At 34.7% G+C, this 13709-nt stretch overlaps 1 protein-coding gene across 9 annotated transcripts in view; it reads right to left on the bottom strand.

Annotated features, from left to right (window-relative positions):
• Positions 1-13709, bottom strand: part of cyst (rho guanine nucleotide exchange factor 18 cysts) — a 345308-nt gene that overhangs the window by 141382 nt on the left and 190217 nt on the right. For all 9 annotated transcript variants that reach the window (XM_081746656.1, XM_081746637.1, XM_081746623.1 and 6 more), the window contains 3 exons: positions 8419-8545; positions 2916-3135; positions 1111-1268 (listed from right to left, as the gene is read on the bottom strand). In XM_081746656.1, coding sequence (XP_081602782.1) covers positions 1111-1268; positions 2916-3135; positions 8419-8545 — 505 coding nt within the window. The remainder of the gene's footprint in view (positions 1-1110; positions 1269-2915; positions 3136-8418; positions 8546-13709) is intronic.

Genomic DNA, 13709 nt, shown 5'->3' on the forward strand with positions numbered 1-13709 from the left:
AGTCACATACACGTAAGATAATGATCTATATTTATTAGGATTGCGCTGCAATTCACTACAAAATGCTTTAAACACCATTACAATCAATGAAGAGCTACTTCACGACATTCAACAAATATACCGGTTCAACAAATACAATTTGAACGAAACTAGTAATTAGAAGTTCAGATGGTAAGTCCCCCTGCATTCACCGCATACTCCTGATCTAGTGCGTTCAGATGATCACCTTTTGCAGTTGCTAACCAACAATTTTCATGTTTCTTTCTCTCTCACTGTCTTGTCAAAAACTATGTTAAGCTGAAAAGTGGGACTAAATTATTTGAGTCAAGATCTGATGATTTCTGTAGTCAAAAAATTGACATGATAGTGGAATGTTGTCAAGAATCGTGAACAATGAAAAGTAATATTATTCACCGATTCGATAATTTAAAAACTGAATCAGTTTATTTGACCATCTAATAGAACTTTTTAAAGCTTTATTTTCTACATTTATATTATTTTTCGGAAGACTATTACTTATCTTGGACAATATCTCGCAATTTATTTCCATTTTCAGTACGAATTTTCCACATTTCTAACACTAATGTTACGTTTTTATCTTATTTCTAGGTTTGTGATTGTTTTCGTATCCGGAACTGTATTACTACAGTAACACAAACTTATGGGACTTAAGAATGATAAGCATGGGGCAAATATTTAAAATAACATCAATAAGAAGAAATATTAAATAACACCAATAATACATATAAAATATAAGGAAAAAATTTAAGATGTAAAATATTTGGAACACTATTGCTGTGCTTTGTACAAAGTGACAAAGATATTCATGCTTATAAAACCATATTAAAACCAAAACATTCCACAAAAAATGGAGTGTGAACACATTCATTTCATCAACGTGAGCCAAATATCCGTTCTGACACCATGCAAAGCTTTTTATCCCTAGCAGCACAAGTTGAAAAAAAAAACATGAAAAGGATATCCAAAAAAACAAAAGCTGTATTTACTATTTAACTAATATGCATATCCTGGAATATATAATAATAACAAGAAGTGAATGATATTACTCTTGATTCTTAGTGTAGTGCATCTTGTAGTGTTAATACTCACGCTGCAATGCCAGCTCCAACGCTGTCAGTGACTCCATCATTTGCCATGTCCCGCACAGCAAGGATAGATGGTGTTGACACCGACTTCTGTAGGGGAAGACGAGCTTGAAGAAGTCTCAAATTTTCGGCTTCTCGTTTCGCTACTATCTTGAAATCATTCTGAAATGTGAAATGTATTGTAAAATTACCTTACCACAAAGAAGTAATGGATGCCGTTTCATACATAAAGTTTGGAACTTGATTTGACCAAAATAAAATACGATAATACGCAATACGACAATCAGAAACGACAAAGAAGATCCCATTAACAAGTTGAACGAACCACCAAAGATTACAACTTCAGCAAGTCTTTTGATGTAGTCCAGAGAAACGATATAACATTTTGTTGGAAGTCTTTGAAGCTATTGGAAAGGGACAGAAGCTTTTAAATTTGAAAACCAAAAGTAAACAGCAGGGAGTCAAATCTGGAGAACACAATGAATAGTTAAGCATCCATGGACACGGAGTTAGAAATTATAACACACAATTCACTCAGTGAATTATCAAAAAGAAGAAACTAACGCAAATCTATGTTAGACAAATGGGAACAACAAGCATTTAACATATATTGAGGAACCCAATACAAACCTATGAACTTCTACGAACTAACAAGGATACTAACTCTAAAAACAGATGGAGTTCTTTCACATTACGGTCCGGATTATCGTTTGAATTAAAAAAAAAAAAAAATACATTTAAATCTCCACTAAATCTTGATAGGTTACAAAAATAATTATGTTGATGAGAAGGTCAATTAAGAAATATACGAGGCCATTTTAATTATAACCAAATACATCGGTGTTACAAAGCGGAATATAGAAACGAGGATTAAGGAGTGACTGCAAACATTCCATCAAAGAATTAAAACTATTACACATGACAATCATTAGTGGAAAAATCTTTATGTAAATTTTCTTTCATAAGAGGGAAGGATCTAAAACTGAATTTGGACAAAGGCAACCTAGATAGACAAAGAGTTCATAATAAAGAATACAATTCGAAACATTCGTCGAAAAATTCCGTAATTATAATCTGGCACCAACGTATTCGTACGAAAAGCTTTTAGAATAAAAGAAAAAAATACTAAGACTACTAGGACATACTTACATATCAAGACCAGGAAACTCTGGTAGCATTGGATGTCAGCGTGCAGTTAAAATGGAAGCTACTCTTTGCAGTTAGTTATAATGTGTTTAATAACGATCCCTCGCAAATTCTGAGTTTACAGAAACACGAACTCACCGCTGGCGCTCCACAAATACAGTATACTTTATTATTCAAGAAAAGAAAACACTTAGCAGGATGTAGAAGTAGTGTTCAATAAGCTTCTGAAAAGTGTCTCGAGGATGTTTCCGGCATTTGTGCAAACGAAACATAGCCGAGAAAAATTGTATTAGGCACTAAGATAGTAAGTTTATTTATTTATAATTTTTCATATATAGAATTGATTTTTTTTACCTTGATATGGTGTTTACACAGAACAATTTTACAGTAATTGATAGAGTATGATGATTTGTTATAATTTGCAAGCTTCATGTAAAATAACAGTTACAAGGTATAATAGAAATATTAAGTTATTATCTCACCAAAAAGCGAAGGGATTATATTTTGTTTGATTTGTAAGTTGATTTGTAGGTAAATGCCCCATACAACCACCGTGATGAAAAAGAATCCAAAACTTCTTTAAGTTAAATTCTCTACATAAATTTTAAAATGTGTGAACTATTTTTTCAATCTTAATTTTTCAAGTAAACTTTTATATCTTACCTCTAAATCTGCGTCATTTAGCGAGTGAGTGGACGCTCCGCCACTGTTCCATGTTGTACAACTAACAGGACTAGTAGTTCCGCTGTACCTTCGATTTTTATTCGGTATTATTTGGCTTGACAATTTAGATCCGGAAATTACTAATCCAGTACTGCCCATCCCATCGGAATGGTCATGAAACGGATCATCATGATCCGAGTCTAAACTGCTTAAGCTCATACTGCGAAATTAAAAAAACAGATATTGGGTGCCATCATATACTCTGTACGAAATAAATTTAACACAGAATCTCACAGTATTGAAATCATTAAATTGGTACACTTTAGGCAAGATCTTAAAAGCCTTAGTGGATGGTACAGAAAATTGACCTATTAGCCTTCTCCCACTACATGGTAGTGAAACAGATATTTTCTCCGAAATTTGGTGTTGCCAATAAAATTCGAACCGGACGACAGCTCTCGGCGAGAATAGGAAGGTGAGTAAATGTTGATCTCCGTCACATGAGTACGGAATGGAATGACTTAAATGTTTTGGCGAAGAAAAAAGGAAGAAAGAACCCACACATGTAAGTCATTAATCACAGTGTAACGGGGACCAAAACTATGGCAACGTCGTTGGACACACATTAAGTTACAATGTCACTAGTACGAGGATACGACTGTTCGGACAGTTCCGATCACCACCCACTAAGGTAAGCTCTTTCCTAAACAATACTTAAATTCAAGTTACACCTTAAAGAAAACACTGCTTCTAGCCTCATATTTCATTTTGTAACCTAAAATTACATATCCTTATCAGTTTAACAGAAACGCCTGAAAAAAGTCAAACTTATCAGATAAGTATGGCGTTGGACTACCTTTCGCCCTCAGAACTGCTCTATGGAATGGAGTCATGGAGGTCGTAAATTGTAGCAAGTGAAATATTACCACTCCGCGTGCAAAGCGTCATTCAGTTTCGTGAGAGGATGGAGCGGAAACCTGCGCAGGATTCATGTCTCCAAATGGATCATTGATGTTCAATTATGTTCATGCCAGAAGATTGGGCGGGATGGCGGAGATGTTTAACTTCATTCCAATGTTCTTCAAACCACGGCCCAACTGCTCCAGTTGTGTGAATGGTCATATTATCATCCTCGAATATAACGTTTTTGCCCGGAAATAACTTCTGGACCATAAGATACACCCTATCACCTAGAATGGCGACATAATCACAGGCAGTGACGCAACCGGTAAGCGTCAGCACAGGATTCACTGAAAACCTAGATAATACGGTCCACAGTATCATAGAGCCGCCACTATGTTTCACATTTGAGCGGAGACACTGCGGATAATAACCTTCTTTGGGCGTTCGCAACTTCACAAACACGGACCGTGATTTGAAATAAGGTAAACTATGATACATCCGATCATATTAGTCATTAGTGGTTAGGGTGGATTGATTTAAATCACTTGATTTTTTTTAAATAAAAATCGTTGATTTAAATCAAATTCCGAAATAAATTAATTTAAAGTGAAAATAAGTAAAATCCCGTTTCTGTTCTGTTATTTCGACTATGGAAGATAATGATCATAATACAATGAGACTCAAATGTATGTAAGCACAGTATGAAAACGAGTATCATGCAGAGGACAATTAGGAAAAATCTCGTTTTAAACGGGTAACGGGTAAATCCTGCTTTCTTCTCTTCGTAACATAGGGTTTTTAAATCGCTAATTATTCCAAGAGAGAAATCACCATGGACATTTAAGACGAAAATTCTTTTGTGTCCACGTCTATTTGTTTGTTTCCAGATAATAGGGACGTATTTAGAGGGGCTAGAACCCCTCTTGGAAACAAGACAAAACAAAACAAAATATTTTAAAACTTTAGGCGAAATTTATGTACTAAATAAATAGAAGTTCCTCTAGATCGTAATACGGCAAATTTTGGATGCGTTAAAATATCGAACATCTAGGATCAATATAAACAGACGAAAACGATATTCACGAAGAAATTAAATGTTGACTAAAAGCAGGGAATTATTCAGTTCAAAATCTCTTGTTGTCGCTAATTCTGTCGAGGAATTTGAAGCTTAAATATCTAAAACAATAATCATGCCTGTTGTTCTGTATGGTTGCGAAACATGGTCGCTTACTCTGGGGGAAGAACAGACTGAAAGTATTTGAGAACAAGATCCTGAGACGAATATTCGGACCCAAGAGGAACGGGAATGGGGAATGGCGGAAACTTCATAACGAGAAACTACATAATTTAAACGGTTTACCAAACATTGTTAGGGTCATCAAGTCTAGGAGGCTCAGGTGGGCAGGTCATGTAACCAGGATGGAAGAAAGTAGGAACGCTTTTAAAGTCTTAACAGGAAGACCAATCGGAAAACGATCAATAGGAAGACCTAGATGCAAATGGGAGGACAATATTAAGATGGATCTCACAGAAATAGGAATACAAAGTACAAGGCTCACAGCGAGTTACTTTTTTAACTAAAAGTTACTTGTTTTTAAGTTGCTCACTAAAAGTGACTTTTTTCAAGTTTGTCACTAAAAGTTACTTTTTTTGGGGAGGGGGGTTAAGTCATTTTTACATGTGATTTATGTTTTGCATTGGCAGTTTTCTAAGAAAAGTATTATAAAAATAAATGGAAAAAGGCAGAGACTTGTTACTTATTACTCATCTGAAAACTTCAGCACTTGCTGTCATGTGCAGCTGCGCTGCCACATGTGAACCAAGTCAGTTTTATTCTCACTTCAGCCTTTATTCTTTCTAAAGCACAATGGGTGGTTGGTGGATGCTTATGCTCTCAAGGTAGGTTTAAGAGCCCTTTTGTGCCTATTCTTTCTTCTATCGTAATAGTTTTAGTTTCCTTTCGTAATAGTTAACGCTCCGCTCCACGTTGTGTGTGTGTTTGTGTCGTTCATCATGTTTGTCTTGTATTAGGATTCTTGTTTATTATTCTTAGGGTAGGTGATGAATTTTAATATTTAAATTTTGTCATCTCAAGTGCAAAACTTTTCAAGGATATCACAGAACTACTTTAGGAGGAGGAGTACTTTGTACATGTTCTGTACTCTAAACTTTAAACTGTTACCAAGGTTTTGTTGTTGCGATTTGTGAAGAAAGAAGTTCTTACATATTTGACTGAACCGGATGAAAATGCTGTAAGTGAGAAAAATCTGTTATCTGTTGGTGAAGTGGAGAGTGAAGAAGAAGCAAGGTTAGCATTCAGCAGCTGGAAGGAAAAGGATATGCTTAATTTCAAGAAAAATGTAAAGTCTCACTACGTAGCAGTATATAAACACATAGCGAAAACCACTGAAATTTCTCTAGAACTTAAATATTTGTCTTCATCCGGAAAGTATGAAGTCTTCTGAGAGTGTCACGTATATTACAAATCTGGTAAAACTTCTTCCCCTCAACATTGACTTGGATTTACTGAGTCACGAGTGATGGTTATTTCAGCTTGAAAGTTTCTTAGGAAGTCTTTGCAGTTGCCGAATAGATGATTCTGGAGTAATTTTTTGAAGTTTCCTACAGTACCAACGGTGGTGAAAGTTTGTTTATCTCTAAGTCATGGCAGTGCTGACGTGAAACGCGAGTTTTCACTGTCATGTCGTCTGCTCTCTGAAGATCCAGCCGGCCCCCTATTTTGGTTGAAAAAAAAAAAAAAAAAAGATTTGATCAAGGTTTAAAGTTACTTTTTTAATGAGATTTTGGTTACTTTTTCATGTGCTTTTGGTCACTTTCCAACTATTTAGAAGAGACCACACCACTATGAGCTGTGAAAGTACAAACTGGATCCAGTAGGCTAAGGATAGAAGTCAGCGGAGAGTGTTTGTGATCGCGGCATTGAATCTCCGGGTTCCATAGGCCATAGAGTTAGTTAATTTTAGGCGAAATTTATACACTTTATGTATTTCGTGCCGCTAGCTAGTTCCGATTTTTTAAAAATATGCCCCTGCCAAATATCAGTAATCTTCGTGAAAAGAAATGTGTCATGTTGATAAACGTTGCTGTACGTTTTTTCCTTAATGTTTAAGAAACATTGTTTGGGATTGAAATAGGTTAACGATTGGGGATTAATTCAAAATCAAACCCCAATACTTTCAATTAAATTGCGTAATTAACATTTAATACTAATTCCTAGTGTATTTTCTTCAGTTCGCGACTTGTATTATACGAGGAGAAAGATTTGATTTAAATTTTAAAAAAATCGATTTAAACTAAAAACTCAACAAAAATGATTTTTTTTCCCTTGTTAGTGGTTCATGTTCCACATTCGCAGCACTTTGACGTTGCCCTAAAGCGTTATGGTCTCTTATCAACGGTTTCGCCAACAGAATCCAAACCTCTTATGTCCATGTCATGTAACTAGCGACGGACTGTAATTGTATACACACGATGTGGGAGGTGCTCCTTGAGTTTCTACGTCACTTGCATCACAGTTGTACAACAGTTCTGAGTGACAATCGGTTGTAATGTTCAGCGGGACCTGCTACTGAAAATTTTCTTCCCACTACTGTTCCTCTTCGTTATGCTTTGGCTGTGAGTTTTGTAGGTCATCATGACCTTCCACACTGTCTTTTGCGACACACGCAACAAACCTGTCCCTTTCGTCAAGCTCGCACCATGTTACCGAGGTCAACAATTTGGCCTCTTTGAAAATCAGCGAGGCCGTCCATTTACATTATAACCGTCTGCTCAGTTCATGCATACTACCGTTCTATTGCTCGTTACGTAGTATGGAGTTTGCCCAGACATCTGACGTATATTCAACTCCAGTTGTTTCCACTAAATTGATAAGGATCAGTATATTAATATTTTCAATATGATTCACAATACGCGTATTATGTTCTCCAAAGTTTAAATTCATATTGATTTTATGTTTCATGTGCATGTTCTATATGCTAGTCGGGAACTAATAAATAATGACATAAATAAATGTCAAATATTTTTGCAAAACAGATGCGGAAACACAAACTACTAAACCCACACAGTGCAAAATCAGATGCACATCATAATATTGAACAAACTCCATGGCTCTGGATAAGTAGAGTAACAAATAAAACACAGTTCACGTTAGGTCCTTGAAACTGTAACACATTGTAAGTATAGTTTTCAATATATTTCATTCTGCTCTGGTCAGAACTGTGTTTTATTTGTTACATCATAATATTGTTTAAAGTCATGGCAAGCTTAATTTTTGAATCGTTGCGCACCTTTATATACATATAAAAACATTGGCATTAATACAAGTACCCAAACACCGTATTTCGTGGGACAACACTTGGGATTATTATAGCCGATTGAAAAACCTGAAACTTTTTAATGATTTACTTTTAAAATGAATTTAGAGTAATTCAAAACTTAAGAGAGAAAAGGGAAAAACTCAATTTAAACTGTAGCTGCATTAGGAGCTATTAAATAATAATAATAATAATAATAATAATAATAATAATAATAATAATAATAATAATAATAATAATAATTCAAAATATGGATTATTTACCTTCTTTGATGATCAGATTTTCTTCTTCCACGATTAACTCCGGCTTCTCCCAATGCTGTCCAACTGCGACGTCGCTTTGCTTCAATGTCATGTCCGTTTCTTAAAAATAGCCATTCTTTGGAAGGAGCTTAAACATTAGAAATAATATCAATTAACACAATGCGGAATTTTAATTGTTTTACATACAGTACAACAGAGATATGAATATAGCACTAATAATTATTAATACTTTTCGAAGTATTATTAGAAGTAGTAAGAACGTATTGTGTTTCTACACTTTTATGGTAGACTATGAAAAATAACACATGATAATAAAATGAGTTGAGAAATACTAATTCATAACCTCATGCTGTGAGCACGATTCGAATCTGTGCTGCCGTGACAGACAACTTTTGTGATGCCAACCTAGTGCTTTGGACACCTCAATCATATCAACCGGCAGTAGTGGAAATGAAAACAAATAATTCTGTTTCATCAATTGCATCTTTGATCCAAAGAACGAAATATTCTCAGAATACATGACAGTCTTTCGTCTACATACTTCAAATTACTTAAAGTACTGAAACTCGTAAATAAATGAAATTAATTTTGTCCAACAAAAATATATACATAAATTTATGGTAAATTAAACAGAATAAGACAAGGTTCTCGTTATTGTATAAAACGGATTATATAAAATAAGAAAATTACAGTAACGTATCTTAACATTTGTACCAATTATCTGAATATACTTTAATAACTCAGGACAAAGTTGTAGTAAGCAGTGCAATTTTGCGTTCTTTAGAGATTTGTATCTTCGGAAATTAAAAAATTGTGATTTTTGGTATGTGCTATATTGAAGACTAGTTTTGCACGATGGAATTATTAAACTTTTAATCAGAAAGGAAACGTCCATTGAGACAAAGTTTATAATATAGGTTTCCTAAATTATATTCTGAATTTACAATTGGTAAATGGAAAATATAGGCGCTAAAAATTTAAAAAGGCAGTAAAGGTATTAACAAGAATAACGTTAGTTCTGTAAGTGGATTCCCTTTCCAATATGGCCAAAAGTATCACATCAACTTCAGAAAATTGCAAAAAAAATCTTTAAATCTCCGATGAATTTAGAAAGTAATTTAACCAAATATAAAAATTACTATGTAAACAATCAAAATTCAGCAGGGATTTATTTAGTAACATATCAATGTCAACAAATTTGCATTGAAATGATAAAATGGAATGTAGCAACTTGAATTAAGGAACATTGAAGACACTCCAGGAACTTTGATCTTGCAGCATCGGACCTATCTAAATATTCATCCACCTCAATGCACATCATTAAAAAGTTACAATTGCTGCATAAGTCTACTTCGCACATCACAAGATCTACTTACAGATCCTTCTTCATTAGAACTAAAGACTCTAAACTTAATCGGGAAAATGGTTCACTTGACAAAAATTGGGATTATACAATTGAGCTTTCTAACACTCCGAAAAGTTACTAATCAGCAGTGGTGTTATTCAGCCGGTTCGCTGGAACCGGTTGCTAAAATCTTTCGAGTTCGTAGAACCATCTGTTATACCCAGATATAAACACACACACGCATAACCCAACAAAGAGTGAAAGAAAGAAGTCAAACAAATTAGGGAAAACACCTGTACTTTTCCCGCTCGCTTGTATTGTTGTGAAAACAAACTACTTTCAATTGTTTCAGTTCAATGGGCAGACAGAAATTTGAATATGAATTCCGGGATAGTGGGATCTGTGAGTGTAATGAATGTGATGCATATCTAAGGGGTCGTCCACATATTACATAACACGGCAAAGGCGGAGATGGGCTTCGGCCTTGCGTATGACACGTGGGAGGAGGGGGTTAACGTCTTCGTTACGTAACGTGTTTTTTTCTGTAATCTTTATTTTTATTCTCAGGTTTATGTACAATCTTTTAAACTAATAATTTTTTCAGTTCTTTTCAGTTTTATAAATAGATATTTATATTGTTTTAGAAAATTGAGAACATTCAGCCTGTATAAATTGAATCATGCAGAAGGGATTCGACACCAGCATGACTGGTGACGAACCCTGCGTGTATTACAATACAATAAAGCTCTGTTTTGTGGCTATCGCTGCAATGCATTTACGGTACACATTTTTCTGGAGTTAGTTGTTTTATCGATCGTAACTACCGCATGAAAATGTCTTCGCGTTCCCATTCTTATCACTATTTCTGAGAATAGATTTAAAATGTTTGATTTTAATCATTACCCACTCTATTCTTCTAAGGGGTTTCGCATGTGAAACAGAAGAATCTCTTTTTCGTGAAATAATATTTTCAGCGACAGAACGATTCAAGCAAAATAATATATTAAAAACCGAATTCGTCGGATATCCATCTCATACTGAATTTTTTATCTTTAGATTTGAATTTTCGAAGAGAAATCGAGTTTATTCGCATTCTAGCACTGATTTAGAACAAGAATAATTTGAAGAAAGGTAAACTGAAATCCAAAGAAGATGACCGAAAGCTTGTTCACAAACGAGATGTCCCTGCTTCTTCACGTGTGTAGCCACGTCGGGGAAGAGAACTTATTTCTATCGTCGACACTGGGAAACTTAAAGTACAGGAACCGTCCTGGATTCCCCAAAAACGAAGTCAATGTCAATTCTCTAGATCCTGTTTCACCTGTATCTTCCTGCAGCGCTTCTTCCTTGATAATCATCGGTGACCTAAGAGGCTGTGTGCGATCTCCTTGGGAAAACGACACTATGGAATTTCGAAGAATTAAGACTGGTTAATTAAACAATCTTATGGGGCTAAAGTTAAAATATTATTACTATCATTTTCTAATACTTTGATTTGTTGGCGAAAAAACCCTACAAATATATTCAAAATACAAGCATTTTGTAATGAAAAGTTTGCCATTAAAATTATTAGAGAAAGAAAGAGAGAGAGAGAGAGAGAGAGAGAGAGAGAGAGAGAGAGAGAGAGAGAGAGAGAAACCGGTTGTTAAAAAATTAGAATAGCACCACTGCTAATCAGCAATCTGGATCCGGAGGTACTCGCCTAATTTTATTTTCATAGTGAATATATATATATATATATATATATATATAGAGAGAGAGAGAGAGAGAGAGATAATTTCATGAAATTTTTAAAATCAAAATATTTCTCTGAAATATTTCATTGAAATTTCAGAAAAAAATATTTTTTTCGTTTTTGTGGTTGTTTAATACAGATATGACAGATATTGTGGAAATAAAAATCGTAGCTATTACAGTAAATTCAGTTTTTTTTTTTTAAAAAACAAAACTAAAGAGGCTAAGTTACCAAGCAAGAAGTATAATATAAGATATGTAGGACTTTTGTTATACGAGTATACGACAGAATAGACAATTCCCATGTTTAACTGATTTTAATATGCTTCTGCATCAGAAACATCAAAATGAGTACTGTCACTGTTCTCAGAGATATCCGATTCACCAGTGTCTGCATATGGCACATGGACATCAGTGTCACCGTCATCAGATTCTGAAGATGTAGAAGTGTCTGTTTCTTCTTCACACGTTGGGTCCATTAGTCCTTGAATCTGCTTCTTCCTTTTCTTCATTGAATATCCACTTGTTCCTGCTGTAGGTTCATTTTGGTTACGACTCGGACTCGGTCGATCCTCTTAGAAAAGGAAGATTGCTTTCTATCTTCAAGAGATCTCTTTTTAAATAATGATGTGTACTTCAGGTTAGTTTAGCAGCACGTTCATATGTTAAACGGTTGCTTTTCTTCGTATGGATGTTCTCATATGAACTAAAGATCCTTTCACAAGGAGCAGATATAGTAGGAAGCCGAAGTACTTTGCTTGCAACTTTTCTCAGCTCACAAGAAGGGCATAGTCCATTCCAATAGGTTAGAGGAGACACCTTTGACGCAGTAGATCACCGATATTCTTTACACCAGACATTTTCTTTCATTCTGTATTGTGCAAATTGGGTCAGAACTTCTTTCTCATCAACATCTGAATAAAGCCTTGAAATCTGACTCAGATATTCTACAGCATTCCATTGTTCTTCGGTGGTCAAGTTCTTGCCTCTGTAACTTGGACCTAGAATATTCGCTAACAAATGTACAGGAAGCAGTCAGATTTGCTTACGGTCATCAAAGAAGTGCATTATGTTTCGCTCTTCCCTTTTAAGAACAGTAGCGCTTGAAACTGTTCTGGATTTTCTCCCTTAGGTCGAAAAATATTTCATATACTTCGCTTATTTGAGTTTTTTGCTTTCGATTTTAGTGATCCAGTCTAATATTGCAACAATTAAACTATGAAAATTGCTTATTTTGTCCCAGAAGACATCTTGGAGAATGAGGACCTTGTTGTTTTCGATAGTAGTTTTTCTGTTTTTTCTTCCATACACAGACTCTTAGTGCTGATTTGTTTTGCAGCAGACTGGCCAAAGAAAGTTCTTGCGAACTCCATCGACTCATAGCTGGTAGTTTCAGTGTAATTTTCTTCCCCGTTTGTTTCTCCCTGAACATTGAATTCTCTACTGGACTGCCGTTGATTTCGTTTATCACACTTTTGTTTGGCCAGTAAGGTGCTTCCGGCTGACTATTTTCACAATGTCCTGGATATGCAAGTTCAGACCATGTGCCACACAACCATAAGTTACGACATATGGATACTTTTCTTCTGCTTTTTTCCATGCTGCTTTCATATTTGCTGCGTTATCAGATACTATGTCAATGAACTTTTCTGGTTCGACTTGTTCCATCACATCACTTATGGCTTTAGCAATGTATGGAACATCATGTTTCGCAGTTTTAGTTGAAAGGAACATTATATATATATAAAGAATCGGGTGTGGTTACAACAAAGTTAATGATACTTTCTCTTCTTATTATATATTTGTCCACCCATCACACATTAGTCCAAGTGATGAAGCGCTTTCTGTCTTAGAATCACACTGTGACTTTATTCGATTATGTTCTATTTCCAGGAATGAATCTGACTGAAAATCGACTGGACATTTTCCACGTCCGTCGCAATTTTTGTATTTCAAAGCTCTGAAAATATTTCATGCTCACAATTAACAAATATATATCTGATAAATTCTTAAGGAGTAGGTTTATATATATATATATATATATATATATATATATATATATATATATATATATATATATATATATATATATATATATATATATATATATATATAGAGAGAGAGAGAGAGAGAGAGAGAGATAGTGAATGGCAACTAGAAATCAAGGATATCAGGTTTTGAAGGATTACAGTCCTTTATAAGTTAACACATT

Source organism: Thermobia domestica, chromosome 2, assembly GCF_964235325.1.
Source record: "Thermobia domestica chromosome 2, izTheDome1.hap1.1, whole genome shotgun sequence".
In the NCBI taxonomy this organism is placed as follows: domain Eukaryota; kingdom Metazoa; phylum Arthropoda; class Insecta; order Zygentoma; family Lepismatidae; genus Thermobia; species Thermobia domestica.